The 26,494-nt window shown below is 35.6% G+C and overlaps 2 protein-coding genes across 4 annotated transcripts in view; one reads left to right on the forward strand and one right to left on the reverse strand.

Annotated features, from left to right (window-relative positions):
* The window catches only part of kif16bb (kinesin family member 16Bb), a 48,219-nt gene extending 39,227 nt beyond the window's left edge, over positions 1-8,992 (reverse strand). The window contains 7 exon segments of the mRNA XM_089117409.1: positions 4,928-5,025; positions 5,963-6,024; positions 6,027-6,075; positions 6,441-6,539; positions 6,817-6,916; positions 7,227-7,306; positions 8,645-8,992. Of these exon segments, the coding sequence (XP_088973535.1) occupies positions 4,928-5,025; positions 5,963-6,024; positions 6,027-6,075; positions 6,441-6,539; positions 6,817-6,916; positions 7,227-7,306; positions 8,645-8,992 (836 nt within the window).
* Positions 8,993-15,092: 6,100 nt separating this feature from the next.
* Positions 15,093-26,494, forward strand: part of tasp1 (taspase, threonine aspartase, 1) — a 35,244-nt gene continuing 23,842 nt past the window's right edge. Inside the window, exons 1-8 of one of the 3 annotated variants that reach the window (XM_089117152.1) lie at positions 15,093-15,282; positions 15,653-15,846; positions 17,009-17,076; positions 17,792-17,860; positions 20,604-20,724; positions 21,313-21,397; positions 22,449-22,528; positions 24,878-24,969. In XM_089117152.1, coding sequence (XP_088973278.1) covers positions 15,723-15,846; positions 17,009-17,076; positions 17,792-17,860; positions 20,604-20,724; positions 21,313-21,397; positions 22,449-22,528; positions 24,878-24,969 — 639 coding nt within the window. In that variant the 5' untranslated portion in view covers positions 15,093-15,282; positions 15,653-15,722. The remainder of the gene's footprint in view (positions 15,283-15,652; positions 15,847-17,008; positions 17,077-17,791; positions 17,861-20,603; positions 20,725-21,312; positions 21,398-22,448; positions 22,529-24,877; positions 24,970-26,494) is intronic. The other 2 variants (XM_039694100.2, XM_089117151.1) reach the window with 2 other exon arrangements.

A 26,494-nucleotide genomic window follows, 5' to 3' on the forward strand; every position in this document is an offset into this window, starting at 1 on the left:
ATTTGCACGAAACAGTTTTCTCAGACAATCTCTAGTTAAAACATTAAAACACAGCATGCCAGAAGAAAAGTGTTCAAAAGCAATGTATCCACAACAAATAGGTCTATTTCTATTTATTGAATATATATATATATATATATATATATATATTGTAACTTCTCAGTCATGATTTCATGTAGTTTAAGAGTTTAACTCCATTAATGAGAATGGCATATTTAATCTAAATGTTTATATCAAAAGTAAAACATAGTTTAAACCATTCTCTTATTTATTTAAACTGTTATTGTGAATATGGACTGTATTTATGATTTGGACTCATAATGAAGATTTATGGTTTTACTCCATCTGCCGTTAGATTATAGGCTATATGCGTCAGTTTCACCAAACGGCCCAACGCGCGTGCAGGCGCGGTCATTTAAGAAGGGATGGATGTTTGCTTCAAGTGATGATAGGTTTGTGAAATTATATTTGTATTATCTTTCTGTAGATGTATAGTTTTCTTTAGATTCTCTGTCTAATAGTAAGCAAAAAGACATTTGACTTCAGCTCACCATCGGTGTCGCCAAAACCCATAATCTTCTAAAAGAGTGCGTACGCACGGTCAAGAGCATCCTTACGGTGCGCACTTATTTACGCCAAGTTTATTTTTTATAAATCCCGATGTGCGCATGGAAAAATGCGTATGCATATTTCTATGCCCATTTTGTGCGTACGCAACGTTTATACATGAGGCCCCTGGGGCCTCATGCATAAAACTTTGCGTAGATTTCATCCTTAAAGTGTGCGTACGCACATAAGGCAGAATTTGCGTACGCACAAAAGTTTTCAGATTTATAAAACCGTTCGTACACCAGAACCTGCGCAGAATTCACTTTATAAATCCCAGTCAGCGGGAGATTATGCGCACGTGCGTCTCCTCCCCGAAATAACCATATATGGAGATTACAACGCCTAGTTTTACTATGCATATCCTCATCTGCATATCATTTGCATATGATTATTCATCCACGTGATACCAAGTTTAACGGTACAAGACGTTAGGAAAATATGAAATGCGGATGTGCCGTCACATTATTACAAACATTTTTTTTTTTTTGTAGCCTATATCCTTGCCTTGTTTTTGAATGAATAAATCAAATAGTGTTAAATACATTTCAGAGAAAGTTTTTCTCAATCTTTTCCACTGGCCAAATAGTATTTTTAATTGATTTATATTTTAATGGATAATGGAAGAGATTTTAATGGAAGAGATAGACATGGTTGTGCATTATTTGCACGAAACAGTTTTCTCAGACAATCTCTAGTTAAAACATTAAAACACAGCATGCCAGAAGAAAAGTGTTCAAAAGCAATGTATCCACAACAAATAGGTCTATTTCTATTTATTGAATATATATATATATATATATATTGTAACTTCTCAGTCATGATTTCATGTAGTTTAAGAGTTTAACTCCATTAATGAGAATGGCATATTTAATCTAAATGTTTATATCAAAAGTAAAACATAGTTTAAACCATTCTCTTATTTATTTAAACTGTTATTGTGAATATGGACTGTATTTATGATTTGGACTCATAATGAAGATTTATGGTTTTACTCCATCTGCCGTTAGATTATAGGCTATATGCGTCAGTTTCACCAAACGGCCCAACGCGCGTGCAGGCGCGGTCATTTAAGAAGGGATGGATGTTTGCTTCAAGTGATGATAGGTTTGTGAAATTATATTTGTATTATCTTTCTGTAGATGTATAGTTTTCTTTAGATTCTCTGTCTAATAGTAAGCAAAAAGACATTTGACTTCAGCTCACCATCGGTGTCGCCAAAACCCATAATCTTCTAAAAGAGTGCGTACGCACGGTCAAGAGCATCCTTACGGTGCGCACTTATTTACGCCAAGTTTATTTTTTATAAATCCCGATGTGCGCATGGAAAAATGCGTATGCATATTTCTATGCCCATTTTGTGCGTACGCAACGTTTATACATGAGGCCCCTGGGGCCTCATGCATAAAACTTTGCGTAGATTTCATCCTTAAAGTGTGCGTACGCACATAAGGCAGAATTTGCGTACGCACAAAAGTTTTCAGATTTATAAAACCGTTCGTACACCAGAACCTGCGCAGAATTCACTTTATAAATCCCAGTCAGCGGGAGATTATGCGCACGTGCGTCTCCTCCCCGAAATAACCATATATGGAGATTACAACGCCTAGTTTTACTATGCATATCCTCATCTGCATATCATTTGCATATGATTATTCATCCACGTGATACCAAGTTTAACGGTACAAGACGTTAGGAAAATATGAAATGCGGATGTGCCGTCACATTATTACAAACATTTTTTTTTTTTGTAGCCTATATCCTTGCCTTGTTTTTGAATGAATAAATCAAATAGTGTTAAATACATTTCAGAGAAAGTTTTTCTCAATCTTTTCCACTGGCCAAATAGTATTTTTAATTGATTTATATTTTAATGGATAATGGAAGAGATTTTAATGGAAGAGATAGACATGGTTGTGCATTATTTGCACGAAACAGTTTTCTCAGACAATCTCTAGTTAAAACATTAAAACACAGCATGCCAGAAGAAAAGTGTTCAAAAGCAATGTATCCACAACAAATAGGTCTATTTCTATTTATTGAATATATATATATATATATATATATATATTGTAACTTCTCAGTCATGATTTCATGTAGTTTAAGAGTTTAACTCCATTAATGAGAATGGCATATTTAATCTAAATGTTTATATCAAAAGTAAAACATAGTTTAAACCATTCTCTTATTTATTTAAACTGTTATTGTGAATATGGACTGTATTTATGATTTGGACTCATAATGAAGATTTATGGTTTTACTCCATCTGCCGTTAGATTATAGGCTATATGCGTCAGTTTCACCAAACGGCCCAACGCGCGTGCAGGCGCGGTCATTTAAGAAGGGATGGATGTTTGCTTCAAGTGATGATAGGTTTGTGAAATTATATTTGTATTATCTTTCTGTAGATGTATAGTTTTCTTTAGATTCTCTGTCTAATAGTAAGCAAAAAGACATTTGACTTCAGCTCACCATCGGTGTCGCCAAAACCCATACTCTTTTAAAAGAGTGCGTACGCACGGTCAAGAGCATCCTTACGGTGCGCACTTATTTACGCCAAGTTTATTTTTTATAAATCCCGATGTGCGCATGGAAAAATGCGTATGCATATTTCTATGCCCATTTTGTGCGTACGCAACGTTTATACATGAGGCCCCTGGGGCCTCATGCATAAAACTTTGCGTAGATTTCATCCTTAAAGTGTGCGTACGCACATAAGGCAGAATTTGCGTACGCACAAAAGTTTTCAGATTTATAAAACCGTTCGTACGCCAGAACCTGCGCAGAATTCACTTTATAAATCCCAGTCAGCGGGAGATTATGCGCACGTGCGTCTCCTCCCCGAAATAACCATATATGGAGATTACAACGCCTAGTTTTACTATGCATATCCTCATCTGCATATCATTTGCATATGATTATTCATCCACGTGATACCAAGTTTAACGGTACAAGACGTTAGGAAAATATGAAATGCGGATGTGCCGTCACATTATTACAAACATTTTTTTTTTTTTGTAGCCTATATCCTTGCCTTGTTTTTGAATGAATAAATCAAATAGTGTTAAATAAATTTCAGAGAAAGTTTTTCTCAATCTTTTCCACTGGCCAAATAGTATTTTTAATTGATTTATATTTTAATGGATAATGGAAGAGATTTTAATGGAAGAGATAGACATGGTTGTGCATTATTTGCACGAAACAGTTTTCTCAGACAATCTCTAGTTAAAACATTAAAACACAGCATGCCAGAAGAAAAGTGTTCAAAAGCAATGTATCCACAACAAATAGGTCTATTTCTATTTATTGAATATATATATATATATATATATATATATATATATATATATATTGTAACTTCTCAGTAATGATTTCATGTAGTTTAAGAGTTTAACTTAATGAGAATGGCATATTTAATCTAAATGTTTATATCAGAAGTAAAACATAGTACCATTCTTTTATTTATTTAAACTATTATTGTGAATATGGACTGTATTTATGATTTGGACTCATAATGAAGATTTACGGTTTTACTCCATCTGCCGTTAGATTATAGGCTATATGTGCGTCAGTTTCACCAAACGGCCCAACGCGCGTGCTGGCGCGGTCATTTAAGAAGGGATGGATGTTTGCTTCAAGTGATGATAGGTTTGTGAAATTATATTTGTATTATCTTTCTGTAGATGTATAATTTTCTTTAGATTCTCTGTCTAATAGTAAGCAAAAAGACATTTGACTCCAGCTCACCATCGGTGTCGCCAAAACCCATAATCTTCTAAAAGAGTGCGTACGCACGGTCAAGAGCATCCTTACGGTGCGCACTTATTTACGCCAAGTTTATTTTTTATAAATCCCGATGTGCACGTGGAAAAATGCGTACGCATATTTCTATGCCCATTTTGTGCGTACGCAACGTTTATACATGAGGCCCCAGGTCTCACTTTCTGTCTCTCTCATCTAATCTACCACATGGGCTGTTATCAAGAAGCCACTATGATAACTGCTTGAGGCGGAAGCAGACGAAAGCTGAACACTGACCTTCCTGATCATCTGCTCGTAATTAGACTCCTGCTATCTTACAATGCCCATAAGAAAGGACAAGCTGCCAGAATGGACACGTTGTAATATGTCTGTCCTTCTCCATGGGATTTAGATGGGTTCATTATCCTACAATAAACCACCATGGAGCAAATGATGGGCGTGGACAATTGTGGTCATGGATGTAGCTCTCGACACGTCGCAATTACTTATGTTACTCACTTATTTGGAACTTTTCCAGCAGCAATGGTTATGCCATTACCAAGAAATATTGCGCTAATACCTGACCTCCATGTGAAACGATGCCTTATCTCTTTGCAACACTCCACTGATGTGGTGGAACAGCCCCTCACAGATCCGTGGAATCAGTCCATAATCACCCTGAAAGAAGGAAGAAGCTGTTAAATGTAGTCAGGTGGCTGAGGAACTAAAACATATTTTGAAGAATGTTTCAACAGCTTTTGTCCATTACATACAGCATGAGACATATACAAAGGTCATTAAAATGTCAATAAACCAAATAAGCTGCAAACACAGTGCTAAGCTTGACCAAGTGCAGAAGTATTGTTAGAACGTACATTAGACATTTAGTACAATTTAAGAAGGACAAGCAATGACGTGACATTGTGCAATAAAATACTGTAGTAAAAATTTTAAAAAAAGCATAAAAAAGAGTAAAAAGCATTATGTGAAAGTGAAGCATGTGATTTATGTGGCATTAATGTACTTATTATCTACAATTTTGTACATTAAGCTAGAATAGGTGAAATAATTCCCACGTCATCATCTTTAAAAGATAAAAAAGAAAATCTAAAATTATAGCATAACACAAATTTTAAGACAAAGAATTGATGCTTTTGCCCTTCAGACGTCCACACACTTGAGACATTTTGATTTCAGCTCTCTTTCTCGGCTATTTCTATATCTGCACTTTTCACTAGCACTCTGAATAAATAAGAACTCCACAAAGTCTCCACACTATTTTCCCCTCTGATCTGCAAAGCCGGCTTTTAATTACTACCCACGACAAAGAGGGTATATGAGACAGAATAAAATAATTATCGTCAGTACAAATCTGAATGAGCCTCTCGAATGACAGAACGATACCCGTTATTATTATGTGTTCTTCATATGCTGCCCTTTTCACATTTTCGGATTACTCATGAAAAGCATGCCGTGAAATAGAGGCTCTGCTGCAGTCACTGGAGTAGTGTGTGCATCTGCCATCTTCTGAAGAGTGAGAGTGTGTTATTAGCTGTGATTTGTAGGCTTTGAAATTACACTTGAGAGGGAGACAGTGATGAGATGTGAAGCTTACAGCGTTGCCCATCATGGTGTAGGACTTTCCTGAGCCTGTCTGGCCGTAAGCAAAAACGCATTGTAGCCCTCAAAAGCAGCTTGCAGGACATCGGTACCAAGATCTTTGAATATCTGAAATGACAAATGAGCTAGAGTTGCTATTTTTTGCACGTATTCTTGGATGGAATCTCTATCTGCTGTAAAAAAAAATATTATAATAATCATAATGTTGGATTTCACTGACGAGATCTTACTGGTTTCACCCATGGTTACAGCTCACCTAGTATATGGACAATGGCAGATCAGATATTATCAAAAACATTATCAAAGTTAGGCATTCATATTGTTCATGCTTCCACTTGAAATTAATGACAATGAAAAACAGACCTTGACATCTACAGTAAGACTCGTAAGAACAGGAAGCATGTTCTATGGGCACTGGAACACTTCTATCATTATTACTACTGGTCACATGACAATTGCAGTGGAGTTTGTACCTTTTCCTGGGTCACAAAGTTTGGACTTGTGCTGTTCATTGAATCATAAGAGAAATCATATGAGAAAGACTTTTCTCTCTCTCCAAACGGTTCTCCAGCCTCCTACAAAGCATAAAACACTTGCTGACCTGCTGCAACTAGTGTCAATAAAATGTGATATTTGGACATAATGCATTTGACCCTATTACGGCATTTCTAAGATTGTGTTGTTCAATTATGCCAAATAGTTTAAATTACTAATAATCAATACAATAGCTAAACCATAATTATAGGCCTAGAGTGGGAGATTTTTTAAAAATATTATACATTTTAAACAGGTATAAAAAGTCATGATTGATTTTGACAATGGTCAATTTTGTAACCAATGCACATTAACAAACGTATTAAATATCAACCGAATGAGATAGCTTTGTGTTAGGACAGAGGTTTTATATCCATTCACTTGTATAATAACTTTGGCTGAAAGGTCCTTCTCCCTGAGAGAGGAAGATAAACAGACAGAGACAAATATGAAAACAGTTTCGTCAAAACATGAATGCGTTGGTGATAAACTGCCACGGACTTCTATAATATCAAATAATGATAAAGTGAGACATGCTATCTTATGGAAAACAGTTAGTGAGAGAGATTTATTAAATAGACACGGAAATACTACGGTTTTGTATAATAATACTGTATAATAATACTGATAATGAATATTTGCCAGTTGCCCAACGTTTATTGTTACAGTAACGTTATGTGTACTAGCTTATGTTATGACGCCATGGGTCATCGGTGAAAGGACACTTGACTTCACCTGCTTCACCACGAGTAATTGCATGCTCTTCCATAGACACCATAAGGTAGTAGCGCAGGCTAGAGTTTGACTGTAGGGGAGAGCGGGGCAATGTGAGACATCGGGTAATGTGAGACACCCCCTGTATCTAGTCAACCAAACACATGTGGTTGTGTGACCATTATGTTTTTAAGCCCATTCCATTTCCCCTTGGCCATAAAGGAGAGGAGCTCATGGTGCTGTTATAAACATGTTTTTTTCACAAAAATATGTTTTTTGCATGTAAAAGTAAATTTTCTTGCTGTCAACTTAATCAACTGTTGTGGTAAAGCAAATTGATTCAGGTAGAAAAATGTATATCATACATGTTGATGAACTATTAACATATGAATCCATGTGATGATGATAGCTGAAGAGTATCCTGAATTACTAAGAGAGATCGTTTTTTGCTAAAATGTGGCAGTGGGGTAAAGTGAGACAAATACTATGGGGTAAAGTGAGACATGAGGCACAAGTTAAGTTTAGTCTTAAAAATATTTTAATGTAATATTACATTACATATGTTTTATTTTTTAATGTCATTGACATTGTAGAAAAGCCATCATGCCAAGATAATACACCAGGAAGACAACCTGGGGCAAAACACCCCTTGAGGAGATGGAGAGTGCAGCCGCTGAGGTCAAGGAAGGAAATATGTCTATAAGAGCAGCTGCAAGGGACAGAATTATTGACAAGCCTGACAAGATATTGAGAAGAGGAGGTCTGTTTTAAAAATGTGGAGTATTGAAGCCAAAATCTTTCAAACGCTGAGCAGCTGTAGCAGACACAGATGAACGGCTAGTGCGGACATTGGATGTGCTGTGGCAACTTGCATGAACCTGTGGAGAGGCGGCTCAGACGAAAGAACCAATCAGGCTGCTTCGTGCCTTGGCATATCAGAGCCATCCAGAATGGGTGTGGCCTAAGCCTTTTTATTGGCCAGTTCAGCCAAAGGTAGTCAGGTTAAGTCGACTGAAGCGATCCCCTGATCAAAGCCACATACATTTTGAATGTGGAGGGGGTACGACCCACGTCCATACTCCCTTGTAAGAAGGCGAGTATACTCGATACTTCGCACAAATAGGGGTCCAGGCTCCGTGCAGCGCACCAGCCAGAAATTACCACCCATTTCTGAACGTAGAGGCATCTAGTTGACAGCGCTCTTGCCTCATGGGGATGGCAAATTAATCGGTTTGCCTGCATGAGGAGGTTTCTCCTCAGCACCACCGCAGCTGTACCAGCATGGAGAACCATAACTGGGTCTTCTAGAGAGGGGTTATTAGTAGCACTACACACTTGCTCTCCCTGATCCATTCGATGACCTGTGGTAACATCGTGACTGGAAGGAATGCATTCAGCGGGCGGCTCGGCCAATCATGGGCAAGCACACCTCTGCTCTTCTGAGGCGAAGAGGTCTACCTCTTCCTCGCCGAAGATGCTCTATATTAGCTGAACCGTCTGTTGGGTGAAGAGACCATTCTCCTGGGGGAACATTGTCTCTAGATAACATATCCGCACCCTGGTTCAGGATGCATGGCACATGCTCCGCCCTTAGGGAGCACAGGTTGTGCTGAGCCCATAAAATTCGTTTTTTGGCCATGGCGTGCAGGTTGCTTGACCTGAGAATGCCCTGGTGATTTATATAGGACACCACTGCCATGCTGTCTGTCCGGACCAGGACATGGTGGCCTTTCAAGTCCGAGAGAAAGGCTTTCAGCGATAGAGCGACTGATCTCATCTCTAGACAGTTTATATGTAGCCGTTTCTCCAGGCTTTACTATGAGACGAGCCTGCCCTCGTAAAGGGCCCTCCAACCTAGGCTGGATGTATTTGTCAAGATCACTTTTCTCCTTTTAAACACACCCATACTCACTCCTGACTGATACCAGTCGTCCACTTTCCAGGGAGCTAGGGCTCTGATAAAAAGTAAGTGGATCAGTTTACCCCCAGCTGGTTCACTTTACCCCCTTGATTTCTCTGGTCTGTTTCAGTTTACCCCTGGGCTGGGGTAAAGTGAGACACAAGACCACTTTTTTAAAAACAATCATATTTTCACTGCCCTTCGTCCTGAATACATTCAGATAATTTCCATTGGTAGAAAACATCCTGAATTAATGGGAAATGTATAAATCTTACTAATATATCATTTTAGCTCACTTAGAGGAGAGCAAATGTAAAAAATGTCTCACTTTACCCCACTCTCCCCTACTAATTTATCTCCACTTCAAAAGGTAACGTTAACGTAGAATAATATACCAGAGATAAGAAAATAAACTCTGAGCAAAATAGGTCTGTTGCTGGCAAACTAACAAATTCAGTGAGAGTTTATCTCATGAATATTAATATATTGACAAATATTAACATTGTTAGGTGGCAAAACTTTCTTAATGAATATGAATTGTGTTATGGCGCTAAAGGTCCAACGATTGGCGGATGAATTCTGACACGTACTTTTGAAAACTCATGAATATTAAGCGCTTCAATCCCTATTTTACATCTGTGTGTGTTGGGGACAAAAAAGAGAATCCCCCCCAAATGCCATAATTTATAATCACTGTAGAACCACTACAATGTGAATTAATACCTGTTTATCTGCTGTACCTGAGCCCTGGAGATAACAGATGACTACAGCATTTCCAGGTACAATTTAGTAAATAAATTGGACTGGGCCCATCATTCACCAGTTCACTTCTATGTACTCAGTGTATCAGTTTTAGGGTTACGGTTGTATGTTAAGTTTGTGTTTATTAGGGTAACAGTTGGATGTTAAGTTAATATATTATTGTGAAGTTTGTTAGCTTTTATTATTGAATGACACTTCGATATTATTACCTCTTTAGTTTCGGTGGTTTCAGGTGAAGTTCATGTCCTGTAGATGGCAGTATTTCTCCAGTTATAAGAGGAAGACACATACTTGCACACACACCAGCGAAACCTGCGGTCTAATTATACACTAGGTCATATTTTCTTTACTGTTTCTGTTTATTATATTCATTAACATATTATCTACTACAGCACTGTAAAAACGCTAATTGCTACATCTAAACGAACTGGCCCTATAGTTGAACTTACTTTCTATTAGGCACACACACAGTCACACACACAAATCATAATAAAAGACAACATATGACAACTGCAATATCCTCTGTACCAACTACTTGGATTGCTTGACACATGAGAGATATACACACAGGCCTATCTGTTTCACTGTCACACACTGCTGCTAACCATTTCTTATTACATAGATATTAATTTTAATTAATAAATGTATTTTTGATGGGTGAATTCAATCAAAATTTCTTTATAATTTTTAATCTGTCAACAAGAGTGATGTTGAGGAGCTAGTCATAGTCATAAGCAGCAAGGCCATGTTGGGGATGCTTTGTTTATCCTTAGATCTTTCTTTGAGCGATAATTGTGTTCTTTCTTCTCCAATCGTCACAGAAGAATAAAAGGGAAGGAAGTTGTCAGTCACTGATCACATGGTGCACAGACTCTTCTTCTTCCTAGTGTCAGATGAAGCATTTCCTCTGCTTTTCCCACCACATCAGATCGCAGCGGAAAGAGGTCCACAGAGAAGCTCCAGACCATGAAGTATCTGCTGCTTTATAGGCATGGTTTCATTTTTGAAAGGTGTTATTGCCAAAAGATTTTGTACAAAAACATCAAGAGACAAGTCCACCAATTGAATTTATGTGGCCCGATTGATTTATGGATGGTCCCATCCCAAACATTTGTGGGAAAAAAGTGTTTTGCAAGCCTCTTTCATCACAATTCCCAAAACACATTCCTGATTGTCCTCCCCTGACGGTCCCAGGGGCCTGAGAATAGTCACACAGATATCTGTTCTGATTATTGGAATGTTAGAACACTTCAAGCTGGATGAGAGATTGGAGATTGACATAAAGTCTGGACTAATTCAGTAGTCTGTAGAGTTAATAACTGGAGACTTGAGCCAAGTAGTGACACAGATGACTTGAGACACCAATGTCTGATGTCAAAGAAAGATTTCCACACAAGATCCCAGCTAGCGAGAAAGACAATATTGCCAGTCTGTTAATTGTCTCAACTGAAAATGCAACCTATGTTCTTTTTCATTCATCTAAAGTTGGAAGCAAAAGACTTCCATCTGAACTGAACTGTAAACGGTTTTGTTTTCATTTTGAGCGTTAAAAACTTGAATCTATTAAATCTAAGAAGACACTGTGCCTTGGATTTTCTGATGAAAGCCAAAAACGCAAACAAAGAAAACAATAAAAATATCTTAAACTTAATCATGGTAAATTAGGTTGGCAAAAAAAAGCATTCAGCTATTCCTTTTTTTACTGTATCAAGTGCTGCCAGAACAAACAAGCTTTGTACCATCAACTCACTTACTCCAAGCAACTTAAGCAGTGTATTTTTTCTTCTCTCTCTCTTTCATAAGTTGAACATAATGTTTAAGTCTCCAGCCTTATATACACTACTGCACTAATTGAACTATGGTGTTAGCCAACTCAAATATCATTTAGAGAACAGATGATTAAAAGAAAGTACTTGTTAGCTGGCAAATGTATAACCATCTGGATGCAACATGTAGGAAAATGTAGAAACCCTTCCCTTTATAAGCATTGAGAGTATGTTAATATGCGTGTTTCTAAATATTATTTTTATTTTAAAAAAACAAACAGTTCTGATACGTTTGCAGAAAGTCTACTGAACATCAGAGAGTGGTGAAATTAAGTGCTATTTCTTCAATTGTTTCCAGATGTAAAGGTCAACCTCAACCCATTTAAAAAATGTTTGATTAGAAATGTTAGCACAGCTTTCATGAAATAAATACATGGACATGAAATATTGATTTTGGTTGAAATTATTTTATAATTATTATCCTATATTACCCATTTGTATGAAACAAGAGAGACTCAATCTCATGAGAAAACGTGAAATTGGTGCAATTTCGTATGAAATTTGTATGGTAACGCGATTATTTTAAATTCACAACCTAATTTTGGGAGGAGAAAACCCATCTAATCTTTCAATGAACCCATCTGATCTAATCTTTAGATCTAGATGATCTAATCTTTCAATGTTGGTCCAACTCCGCCCCCTGGATCTCATGTACTGCAATGAGGTGCTACTGATTTAAGCCTTGCTCCGGCATCAGCTGTTTTGGCATCCTTCCACCTCCCCAACTCCACCAACATAATTGGCTTTATGCACAGCTTCACTACTTCCTGAATTTCAGCCTGCTCCTTGTTTCCTGTCTGCCATTATTGGACTCATTGATTAATTCAGGTGTGCTTGACCTCAGTAGTCACGGCAACAATAATCAGACACACCTCAATTAATCAATTTTGCCCAATAATGGCTGACAGGAAACAAGGAGCTGGCTGAAGTTCAGGAAGTAGTGCAGCTGTGCATAAAGCCCTTTCTACCATACTCATCATCCAAGCATTAGTCCACTGGGGGTATAGACCATTTCACAAGATGTAAACAACACTGGTCCAGAAGCACTTCCTGTTTCAGTTTGTAACTGTTTTCTTTATTTCACATGTAAAGAAAACATCTTAAAGATGTTTGTTTAACTTTTTGATTCAGTTTTAAATTTTCTGTTGGTTGTGTTTTATCCCAGCTTTTATGTAGTGTTAAAAAACTGAAACAGGAAGTGCTTCTGGACCAGTGTTGTTTACATCTTGTTAAATGGTCTATATCTAAGCCCGAGTTGAAGCTGCTTCCTCGAGCCCTTTCATTGCAGACAGCAACCCAAATACGCTTAAGCTTATTACCGATAGCTTAAAGATAGCTTAAACGGGCAAAGGAACTCGTGAAACATAAAGTCCCTAACCCCTAAAACCCCTAAACCTAACCGTCAGTGGGGCGTAAGCAGATCGTACAAAACAAATGAGATACAAATTCACACAAAAAAACGTAAAATAGTTGTGAATTACCTTAAGAATATGTTGATTTTAAAGGAGCCGTATGTAAGATTGTGGCCAAAACTGGTACTGCAATCACTTTCAAATTACTGTAGAGTGGTTTAGCTGCAGCTACAGCTACAAACTAACTAGCAGAGCTGGCAACCCGAATGCTGCAACACTACTGACTTCATGATTGGTCGATCGGTGGAGGGTGGAGTATCAGACCAAAACCCATCATGACAACACCAACATCAGTTGAGGGCTGCAACTTCACTTTTTTAAATGACAATATCTTGGCTGTTGTCAGTGATATTTGAAATTAACATGATTTCTTAATGTAGTAACATATCAGGGCCATTTTCTGATTATTTGAAATACATTTCCTACAGCTCTTTTAAACTAATTTGTACCATTTTAGATGTTATTATTGTCAGGGTTACACATTTATTAAGTCTTGTTTTTTTTTCATCACTTGTAAAGCACCGTCATTCATTAAGTCTGTAAAATTAGCATTTTAGACAATTGTTCCTGACAGCCTTGTAAAAGAAGCTTAATGAAAAACAAGTCTATAGTGCTGATATATTAAGAACAATCATCCGAGCAAAGACAATTATTTCAGCACCAATAAATGCCATATCACTAAACAAAGAAACAGCAAGAGTGAAATCCATCACAATACACTACAGATAATAACAACAGAATACATTTGCTTTAGCTCTGACAGGCCAGTGGTTTAGCTTAAAAAGATATGTGATGTATAGAACTTGATCACAGAATTAATTCTACAAAAAAAGTGTGGATACAGTAATATTAGTTAATCATTTAATTAAACAGCTTTCTCTCTAGCAGAGAAGAAACCAACTTACTGTATTGATGTGATACTAATTGTAAAATTAAAGATATACAATTAAAGACAATTAAAGATATAAGATTACAGTACTGCAATCCACATTTTGAGACACACTCTTCTAGCAGCAATTTAATGTCAATTGTGAAAACCTATTGAAACCTAATCTTGGATGTTGTGCCCCATAGACTGCTGTCCCTTCTCCACAAAGCACCAACAGGAGTAACGACAATAAACTTTAATTAAATCAAGAATGAACTTCTTGCTGGCATCATTTTTGTGATGTTTTTTTTTTTTTTAAAAAGTGTGTTTTTCAAACTGTGGAGTCATCCGTACTTGACTTCAGTCAGATGACGTTAATGTAAGCTAATAGTCCCAAAAGGAGTGTTTTCAATTCCACTGCTAATGCTGGGTTACTTGACTTGTCAGGAAGAGCATCTGTTTAGAATAAATAACACCAAACTGTGCCCATAAATCCTCACACGTCATCTGTTCTGTGTTCTATCAATCTTTCTTTGCATTCTGATTTGAAACCAGACAATAAGATTTATTACATTTATGTGTAGATTTAATATACGGTATAATTTTAGTTGCAGAGTTTTGAAGTCCATTATTTTGTTTGTACAATATTGATCTATTGACATATTTACCATTAATAGATTAGGCATTTTTAAGTCTATAATGGCTTCTGGCTTGAGTGACAACACTTAAAATACTGTGAGTAGCAACATAAATGTTTGAGATAATTCACTGATTAAACACACTCTGTAAAAAAAACATAGGCTATGCTTCGTAAAAGTTATGTACAGTACTATTTTCTCTTTAAAGTACATTTCCTTTAGACAAGGCCGACTATACTCCCTATAGTTAGGCCACAACCCACAAGCAGAGATATAATTTTATATTATATATTTTTGTTAAACATTATTATACTTATAGTAATTAAAGTAACCTTTACGTTAAACAAATACTTTCATTTTCAAAAAAAGTTTCATTTTCAGTTTGATGCAACGCAGTCGATGACTGTGCCGCAGGGGGGCGCTGCTGTAATCATACGGTCACATGACATGTGTCACTGAACCAGGAAGTATTTTGGTGTGACGAGAGCACATGCGCCGCTCACCATCACATCACATCACATCACAATCATGCAGCAGACAGACATACTACACTCATAATTTAGTGCAATCGGTTTGTGTATGTTGTTATCAGCAGAGACGCTGAACAATGCGTATGCCTGTGGCGCTGTTTTGCCTTCATGCACCTGAAGTCTTCATGCGAGTGAGTGTTGCAGTCTTCATTCTTTCATTCTGTTTTGTAGGACTGAAATTGGCAGCAGTTGATGTAACTTAACAGTTACTGTATATAAAAAAGATTCTTAGCTGAGTGAATGTAATATACATTTGTGAGCATACTGAAGTTATTTCGTTTGTGTTCCTCAAGGCATGTTTCTTATATGACAATGACTTAAAGTAATATACTTCAGATGAAGAACATTTGAAGGGATGCACTCAATTTGTCAATGTTTTAATTGTCAATGTGTATGCCATTATTACTAACTTAACTTAATTGAATATAATGTAATAGCCAATATTACTTAATATGCACGTTGAATTCTGAAGGTATGATATCTCATTCTCTTTTCTTTCAGGACTTGAAGAATTGAATTGGAATTCTGAGTGAATGATGAGTCAAAATGCAAGCTCTATTAATTACGGGTCATGGAAAAACTAGAAAACTCGACAGATTGTAAGGAGACTGTGTCTCCACTAAACAATTCAGGGTCTGTACTGAACAGCACCGTCTGCCGTCATGAAGCTATGGGCTTTGTGCTGGTGCATGCAGGTGAATTTGGGTTCCTTTGGGAATTTTGACTGCGATTCAAGACATTTCTGCATAAACATCCTTCTGTGCAAATTTAGATGTTACTTGTGCAATGAGTTTTGTGAAGATTCCCTAAAAGGAGTAGGTCCTTGAAATCTTTTACATTGTCATTATTTTCTCACCCTATGTTTAAAGAAATGTCCATTTAATAACACTTCATAATGGTTAGTCTGTCAAACTTCAAAAAGAGCCAAAAAACACTGTATAAGCACAATGAAAGAAGTCACTACACTATAAAAAAATATTTTCAAGATTTGTCATCACAACATTTTTGTCTTTTGTCAAATCAATTTAAATAATTGATTTAGTTCAGACAACTTATTTTTTTGAGTTTCTAATGATTAAATCAAACTCGTTCATTGTATTAACTCATTGTATTTTTTACAGTGTATGACTGTATTCCACTACTTCTCAAGACATACAAAAGCCTGGCTAAAACAGGCTATTATTTGAAGTTATTATTTAGTATAGCTTCTGAAAACTTGAAATATAAGCACTATGTGTATGCTACTTTTTTTTGTCTTTTCGACAACTTGTCAGATTGTCACAATGAAAATTGTGTGGAAAGAATGGAAACAAAATAACAAATTAGTTTGGATCGGTATGAAGGTGACTAAATGACATTACATCTTTTTAGTTTCTTTAAAGAGATAGTTCACCCAAAAATAAAAAGTGTGTTTCTTTCAACTTTCATGTGGTTTCAAACCAGTTTTTTTCTTCTGTTGAACACAAAACAAGATATTTTTAAGAATGGTGGTTACCATACAGTCGACAGTAGACACTGACTTCCATAGTATTTTGTTTTCCAACTATGGAAGTCAATAGGGCCCATCAACTGTTTGATTACCACCATTCTTTAAAATACCATAAAATACCAGAGACAGAAACTCATACAGGGTTGGAACAACATGAGGGAGAGTAAATGATGACACAATTAACATTTTTGGGTGAGCTATCCCTTTAATATTTAGAATCATATAGACTTTTTAATGTATGAAACTTAATTTATCCACAAGACTTCTAAAAAAAATATATCTCATATGTCATATAGAAAATGTTAACAGCTGAAGAACCTCACTTGTAAGAAATGTCTGTCTTATTTTTTATGATTTTATCTCTACAGGGGCAGGGTATCATTCAGAATCCAAAGCCAAGGAATACAAACATGTGTGCAAGAGAGCTTGCCAGAGAGTGAGTAGCATGTGATTCTTTATTCAAAACTTGATGCCTTGAGGTACTTATGCATTTCTGCTGTGCCCTGAAACCTTTGGATAGCTCTGCCAGAGGTCACGTCAACAAGATCAGTGATATAGTCAACTTTCATTCCCAGCTCAGTTTGCATGATTTCTGATACGTATTGTGTGGCATTTTAAACACAAAGATGAATTCCTTCTTGCTTGCATTTGCAAAATGTTATTACATTGTCAATATACGTAATCTAAGATATGCTGACAAAAATGTGAAAGCAGAGAAAGATGCAATAGATGTTGTAACAGTAATGCATAGGTTGGCAAGTTGCAAATCAATGCTTTTCCCAGTCCAGAGTGCCGTGTAAAGGATGAAAAGAAGGGATCAGGCTTGAGTAAAACACCTGTGCCAGGGAATTTGAGTTATGTGTTGATAACATGACACCAGCAGCGACCCGCGAACTGCTGCCCGGCTTAATATACCATTCCACGCTCTGTGCTTGAAGCTTGTCAAGTGGAAAACACTGCAGCTTTATTTGCTTTTTAAGCTCTTGGTATTGGATTATCACATTTTTAATGTTTTGTCTAGATTATTTCAGTGTGATCTTTTCTGCATAAAGCTCTAGAATCCCGAAGTAGAGCAGAACACTCACTGGGTTGGTTTTAGGCACTGGCAGACATGAGGTTGCTGTCATCAGTTGTGATTTAATGTGTTTCAGGCTGTGGACAGGCTCAGAGCTGGAGGACTGGCACTGGAGGCAGTGACAGCAGCTCTAATAGAGCTAGAGGTGATAGTGGATCACAACAACTCACAAAGAAAATGGATAGAAAAAAAATATAGTAAACATTTCAGATATTAAAGGGATAGTTCACTTTGAAAATTTTTTTTTTTGAAATGTTTTAGCTTACCTCAAGGGCATCCAAGATGTAGGTGTCTTTGTTTCCACAGTGTTTTCAATTTTGATATTTAACTGTTCTTGTCTGTCAGTCATATAATGCCAGTATATGGGGTTCTCCTTAAAGAGCATGCACAGAGAAGTCCAAATTAAACATGATTTAAGGACTCGTAAATGTAAGTACACATTGATGGCCTAAGACACGAAACGAGCGGTTTGTGTGAGAAAACGAACAGTATTCATATCGTTTTTACCTCTTGTAACCACAGCCACGTCCAAGTGATCTGAGGCTGCGGGCGCTTTGGTCTCCGCAAGTGGCGGAAGTGATATCTTGCGCGGTTGCGAAAAACCAAAGCGCAGACCAAAGCGTCCACACCCTCAGATCACTTAGGTAAAAACATTATAAACACTGTTCATTTTCTCACACAAACCGCTCGTTTCCTGTCTTAGGCCATCAATGTGTACTTACATTTACGAGTCATTAAATCATGTTTAATTTGGACTTCTCTGTACATGCTCTTTGAAGTGGTGACCATAGACCTGCATTATTTGACTGACAGACAAGAACGGTTTGACCTAAAAATATCAAAATTGAGAATATTTTGGAAACAAAGACACTTGGATGCCCTTGAAGTAAGCTATAACGTATCAAAAATTTATTTCAAAGTGAACTATCCCTTTTAATGGGATGACAAGCAAGTCAAATTATTATCATAAAAAAATATATTATGAACTAGCTTTTATTTGTACAATTTCAGTTTTCATTTTCCTTTTAGCTTTTGTAATTATTACTCATTTAAAAAAAAAAAATATTTCTTTATAGCTTTAATTTATTTTCGTTTTAATAGGTTTAGTCTGAATTCCAGTTAGCTGACATTCCAGCATTTCTAATTTATTTAAGATTTTATATTTTATTTCTGCTTTATTTCAATGACCCAAAAGGGATCCTAAAAAAATCCCACTTGTTTAGCTGAAGAAATCTCTTTCCAAACTGCTTTCAGTATACAAAAAAAATAAAATAAATTGTTTTAAAGGTGTGAATTGTAAAAATTACTTGGGATCTATTGCCTTTATCCAATGCATGCTATTGTAAAGACTGTAAGTGTATCCTCATAGTCCTGTGTCCATCTTCCTAAAATTCAATATTCCGCCTACATTGACTAAGGTCTATGACAGTATACACACATTTCCAAAAAATGCTTCAGTGTTTTTTTTGGCACTAACATGCAGACCACTCAAACAGGACAATGCTTTGAAAGTGCTGTACCGTTTTCAGGGACAGGAACCTATGAATGAATGACTTATAGTTGTATCTGCATATTAAGCTGGGGTAGGAAAACATAAACATATTTAAAAACTAAAATGTGACACATTTAAGAATTTGTCTATGTATTGTTTCCAGTGGTGGACGAAGTATATTAATCAAGTACTTAAGTAAAAATACAGATACCCTAATACAATATTACTCCAGCAAAAGTATTAAGTACTCCTTTTCAATTTTACTTGAGAAAAAGTACTTTATTTTTAATATACTGGAGTAATGTAATGTACTTACTTTAAAAGTATTGGTGAATGCCAGCTCAGTCTGACATTTATTATGAATTGTTATAAAGCAGCCAGCACTAGTCAATAAGGTCAATATTATGTTGACAATATGTATTGGTCTGCAAAAAAAAAATAATAATAAAAAAACCCATTGTATTTAATTACCAAAACTTGTCATACAGTGATACATACTCCAATAATTACTGAAAATGCAAGTGTGCAAACAAGTAAAAATAACAAAATATACCATATGTTATATATAAAATTGAGGACAACTGTTGACAAATATAAACATACAGTACAAAAACACGTCACATAGGGCAAAATGTGTTAACATTTTAAGAACGGTATGGAAACATGCTACTTTCTCATCATTCAAAACTGCTACTACAGAGAGGAATATGCATGGCCATTAATTTGCGTTATTTTAACGTTATTTTTATTTATTTTACCTAAAAGCTACCCCGTTCAGATGGAAAATAGACAAATGTGGACATGTCCACATTCAGGTATTTTATGCTTAAACAGCTCACCCCTTTATTGCAGATATAGCTCCTAAACAACTGACAGTCATGACCTAAACATAGTTTTCATTTACAATAATAAATCCTTGGGAAAAGCCTGCATACTCCATCAATGAAGAGAATGACAAAAATTGTGAGATAAAACCACTTTTTTAATGATGAATGTTTCGGTCACATCTGACTTTTCTCAATGCCAATTTGACAATGCTTAACCAGGAGCCATCTTAAGAAGTCACATGATTATATAAACCACATAGTCAACCAAACTGGGGTGTTAACAACCAATTTTCTTTTTTAACAGAATGTATTTTTAACAGAATATACAGAATGTTTATACATAAAATGAACTTCATGACATGTAGCGTATTAAAAAGTACTATATTATGCATCGGAATGTAGCATAAAAGTTTCCCTAGATAAAAATACTCAAAGTATAGTATAAACTCAATAAATGTACTTAAGTACGTTAATAAAGTAGAAATACTTTGTTTACTGTCCACCACTGCTTGTTTCTTATTATTTTAGAAGAGAAAGAAATTAACTTTGAGGTTGATGTTTATTTTTAGGACTCCCCGTTCACCAATGCGGGTACCGGTTCAAACCTGAACCTGTCGGGTGAGATTGAGTGTGATGCCAGCATCATGGATGGGAAGTCCTTAAACTATGGAGCTGTTGGAGCCTTGAGTGGTGGGTGCTGGTTTGAGCTTTTTGTCATGTGATTAAAGGTGCCATTGGAATTTCAAGCCAATCAAATTAAGGCCAACTTGTAACCTCCTTAGCCCTTTATAGGAAAGTGGCTAATTGCATTTTGTGCGTGCAAGAATGATAAAATACAAGACTTAAATATGTTTTCATTTGTTTATTTTAAAAAAAATAAATGTCAATTTTATACATAAATAATTATATATGCTACCCCTTTTCACTCAAAACTAATTGAGGCACAAAACAGGACTGATTTGACCCCAAACTCTTTGAAACTAGAAAAACTTGATTTGACATGCTGTGTCTTGAAATATTCTGCTAATCCACATAGAATATAAAGGACATTTATTTAGTTTAACACTGATATTAGTGAAACATTGTGTTATTTTTAATTATTATTTTCAAATAATATTTTATATTTTTCTTCTTTTTTTTTTCCTTTTTTTTTCTGGGTGCATTGAACTCCAAAACATTCTTCAACAAAAGTGCTCGAGGAAGCCAAATGCAGGTTTCATCTTCCATATTTAAAGCTGTCTTGAGCAAAAGTGATACTAATGCTGCTCTTTCTATCAGGAATCAAGAACCCAGTGCTGGTAGCCAGAAGATTATTAAGTGAAACTCAGAAGGGGAAGCTATCAGCTGGCAGGATCCCTCCCTGGTGAGCCAAGATGTTGGCTTTCTGTCTTTCAACTTATGCATAGACTGGCATACTTCATTGATGCCTCAGGGCAAATATTCTGGTGTGAAACAGCAGCATGTCAATCCCAGTATGCACAGAATTAAAGTAGAAGTACTAACTTTGAGCAAGACAAAACATGCTCTGACTAAATGCATTTGTCTTGTTGTGACAAATGTAGCAAGTGTATTTTCTTAGCTATAGGAAATGGATGCCAGTCATAGATAAAGACATATTCTGTAGATCGCAGTGGCCCCTAAAAGTATTTACTTGTGCTAGATTCCTTTGATAACTATCACACCAAGTTGTGTTTATTTTAAGATAACACAAAAACACTTTTCAAACGAACATTTTCATATTGACTAGGTTTTAAATTATCTATCTATATCTATCTATCTATCTATCTATCTATCTATCTATCTATCTATCTATCTATCTATCTATCTATCTATCTATCTATCTATCTATCTATCTATCTATCTATCTATCTATCTATCTATCTATCTATGTATATATATATATATATATATATATATATATATATAAATATAAATATATATATTATTCAGCAAGGATGCATTAAATTGATCAAAAGTGACAGTATAGACATTTTTATATGTTACAAAAGCTTTCTATTTCAGATAAATGCTGTTCTTTTAAATTTTCTCTTCGTCAAAGAATCATTGAAACAAAACCATGTTTTGACAAATAAATTGTTTTCAGCATTGATAATAATAATAATAATAATAAACTTTCTTGTCTAATACATTTCTTGAGCACCAAATCAGAATATCAGAATGATCATGTGACTGGAGTAATGATGCTGAAAATTCAGCTTTGCCATCACAGGAATAAATTGCATTTTTAAGATATATTCAAACAAATAAGTTATTTTAAATTGTAAAAATATTTCACAATATTACTGTTTTTGTTATTTGGATCAAATAAATGCAGCTGATCAGTACAGAAGTATAACTTTTTGTAGTGTGATGCAATTGCTCCTTTTATGTAAATCACATCTCTGCTTTGTTAGTTTCTTAGTGGGCAAAGGAGCAGAACAGTGGGCCATCAGCCATGGGATCCCAGCATGCCCTACAGAGAAGATGACCACCAGTGAGTGTCAGACCACCCACACTCTTCTTTCAGCTGCTTTGACTGCAGTCTTTTTATTAGATTTGAATGTAATAATAATACAGATCAGGACGTGTCTTTGGATTACTGAATATTGTGATTAACAACTTAATCACTTTTATTAGTGAAATAAGCTAAAAAGTACATGTAGAAACTGGAAAGTGATTTTAAATACCGTTATTCTACATAATTAAGGGAAAAAGGGAGGTAAAAATGTTAAAATGCTCATATATGTTCAGTAAAGAAAAGCAGTGTAGTGTTGTTTTAAATGAAATGAAAGGTCTTATGTAAGCAACAAGATTACCTCCTCTCTCTTTGGATCTGTAAGGTGTGACTGGCATCCAGATAACTTTAATAGAAGTGTTTGTGGTTTTATTCTCTCATATAATGCAGTGAGGTTTTGTTTGAGGCCTGCGGTGGAGTTTTAACCCGTTACACAAAACATTCACAATGACTATTATTTGTGCTTTCACTGTTGCTGTAACCAGTATTGTTCTCAATAATTAATTATATTAATACATTATAATACAAGAAATTTGTTTATACCATGGAGTTTGTTTTTTTATGCTAGTGAGACATTTGCTAGTGTGTGAGACTTCCATAATGCTAAACATGAAAGTGAAGGGTGCTTGACATTGCTATTTTTATACAAATGCCAACTATAAAATAAAATGTTATTGTTGTAATGTATTTACAGATATTGACTGAAACTGTATAGTGATTACATAGAACAGAATCTTCTAATTATCGGCCGTTGAATCTGTTAAACCTGATTCTGTTACATAAAACTGAATAATTGATATTTAATCATAAAATATTTTCTGTCCAATTTTAGTTTTACTTTAAATAAAAGTGTGGTTATTTTATTGGCTTGTATTTTTAAGTCCAGTGACATTATAATGATTGAATTTGATTTAAAAAAGTCAATTATACAAAAAAGCTAGTTTTAAAATAAATAATTTTTAAAAAGCTGTTTTGATTTTCGGCCAAGTGCATCCAGAAATTTTCGGTTTCAGTCAACTGTTCTTGCACAATAACGTAGAATAATTTGTTGTATGTCGAACGTTTTTGTTCTATAATCCCCAGCATTTATATATATTTTTTAATATTCATTTAGGGAACTAGGTGTGATTTAAGTTACCTTTGAAGGCGCAGAATTGTATTGAAATTCCTTGTATTGAGTTTTTCAGACCCCTAAATTTTCACAATACTGCACTTAAACCTGAAACTTTTAATTTTATACCATCCATTTCTTTATTTAGTTTTTCATTTTATGCTTCTACTAAAAAAAAATTTCGTAGACTTATAATTAAGGTATAAGATTAAAGTTTCAAAATGTTTATCATTGACGTAATTGTTCATTATACAATTGTTACTGGCAGCAGTAATATAATCGTAAAAATTGTATCTCTCAGACTCTAGTTTGGATGCTGAATTGTGATTGTTTATATTCATTGTATATATTTAACCATTTAGCTACATGTTGATTATTGAGTGAAACCGACCGCAAACACCTCTCACTAAAGTGGGTTCTGATGCAGCATTTTATTTCAGCAGTGCCTTGAAAGCACTTGTATTTCTTTCAGGCCAGTTCTTATATTGTCTTTTAAGTGAATTCCCACAGGTTACAGTATACTACACGTGTAATCTGTTATATGTTGATGTTTTTACCAAAACCACTGCCTTTTATCTCAGTTGTAAGTCTTGACAGTTGCATGTAATCATTTCATTGAGTCATGATTGGCAAGACGACATGTGATCTCATCTTTTGGAGTATTTTGAAGCCATTGACTCATTGGATTATTTTTACCAGCCCTAATTGCATTCCATCCAATTGTGCAAAATGGCTTAATTGTGCCCATTTCATTGATTCATTTTCTTTGATTAAGAGATTTTCACAGGAGTGGAATGCAGTATTTGGTAAACACTGGCTTCTATACTTTAATAGAGGGCCCCATGCCGACTCCCAGTGTGTGTCAGACAGCAATAGAGTGTGTGTTGTCAATGTTGGAAATGATCTGATGCCAGAACCATGACCTCATTCCAACACATGTCCCATTATTTAGGGAGACTTTGAGGATTTCAACCACATTTCCACCAATAGACTTATTTATTGTGAGAGGAAAGGCTCCCCCCGCCAAACACACACCCTTATTGTAATATATAATCATGAATAATACTACTACTAATAATCTAAGCAATAAGGGCACAGGAGCAAAACATTTGTCATTATCTCATGACTCATAACACAGACAAAGTTTTTTTGGATTAGAAGTCAAAGCAGTGGAGTAAAATCTATTATTGACTCATACCTTTTTCAACACTCTACAGAGTTCAGTTTGTCAGGCTACAAGAGGAACAAGAGGAAGATGGAGCTGGCAGAGCAGGTCGAGACAAAGAGGAGAAGACAGTTGTGTGGACACGTGAGTGAACCTGCAAAATTATTGGGTCACCTCTCATTTTTGGGCTCATGTTATACAAACAATTACATCCCATCCAACCAAGGTCTAAAATGAATACATGTTCAACGCCAAACTATTTATAAAGTTAATAATAATAAATAGTATTACAGTTGTAATCATTTATTCAACACCCATTGCAAATCAGGTTTATTGGGAATATTTACAGACTTTCAGTGGTTGTCGCTCTGTGATACTTTGGGGCTGCTTTGCATCCTCTGGCACTGGAAACCTGCAGCATGTGGACGGCAAGATTGATTCATTTCTGTAAATCAGGAAAGATATGTTGTGCCTACACTGAGGAAGCTGAAGCTTGGGCGTCGTTGGACCTTCCAACAGGACAAGGATCCCAAGCATACCTCAAATTCCGCCAAGGCTTGCTTGCAGAAAAAGTCCTTGACGATTCTACAGTGGCCATCACAGTCACCTGAATTGAACCTTATAGAAAATCTCTGGTGGGAATTTGAAGAAAAGTTGTTGCAGCACGCAAACCCACGAATATTACTGAACACAAGACTATTGCTCATTATGAATGGGCTAAGATTCCTCAGAAACGCTGCCAGAAGCTGGTGTCTGATTATACATCTCGTTTGCAGAAGGTCATAACAGCAAAGTTATGTTCTACTGAGCACTGAAGATGCATGCCATGAAGGAGTTGAATAATTTTTGAGACTGCAGAAGTCTTAAGTTTAAGTTTCAGTTGACTTTAGGGAAACCACTTGAAATATGTGTCGTATTGAGCTATTTCAGTTACTTTTGTTCGATTTGTTCATTGCAAATTGCTGAAAGTCTGTAAATTTTACCCATGAACCTGATTAGCAAGGGGGGGTGAATAATTTCGATTACCTCTGTAAATCATAATTAAATTCTTACTAACCAAAATGTATTATACCTTTTAAATATCACTGTTAAACTCAAGGCTCAAAAAAAAAAAAAAAAAAATCTAACAATTGCATTATTTATTCCAGGTAAATATAATTATTAAATTAACATAGTATACAAATAATTCAATATTTAAATATTAAATATGATTATAGCATTTACTTGTTAATATAATAAATTAAATATATTCATTAATCAGGTAGCATTCTTCTCTTCTCACTGAATGCAAAACCTCTGCATAACATGAATCAATCAGTCCATATTTTATATTTAATATACTGTTATGTGGAGAGAACCAATGACATTTTAGTATGGGCTGGGCTACCCAGCCTTCAGAATTAGAAACCAAGCTACCGTCGAAATGTCATGTCCTTTGTCGGTCTGGATCAGTCACAATTTTAGGAGTTTCTTTTTTAATAAAAGGGAACACACAAACATTCAGGATATGCTCTTGATTTTTGACATATGTGCTCTTTAAACTCTGATTAAAAAAAAGACAGAACTAAATATGCAAGTTTCTCCTATAAATGCTCCATGATCTATAGGTTTCCACCCTCCCATTTAGTGCGACACATTTAATTAGGCCTAAACACAGTGCAGCGGAGGC

Source organism: Pimephales promelas, chromosome 11, assembly GCF_988280905.1.
Source record: "Pimephales promelas chromosome 11, fPimPro1.hap1.1, whole genome shotgun sequence".
In the NCBI taxonomy this organism is placed as follows: Eukaryota; Metazoa; Chordata; class Actinopteri; order Cypriniformes; family Leuciscidae; genus Pimephales; species Pimephales promelas.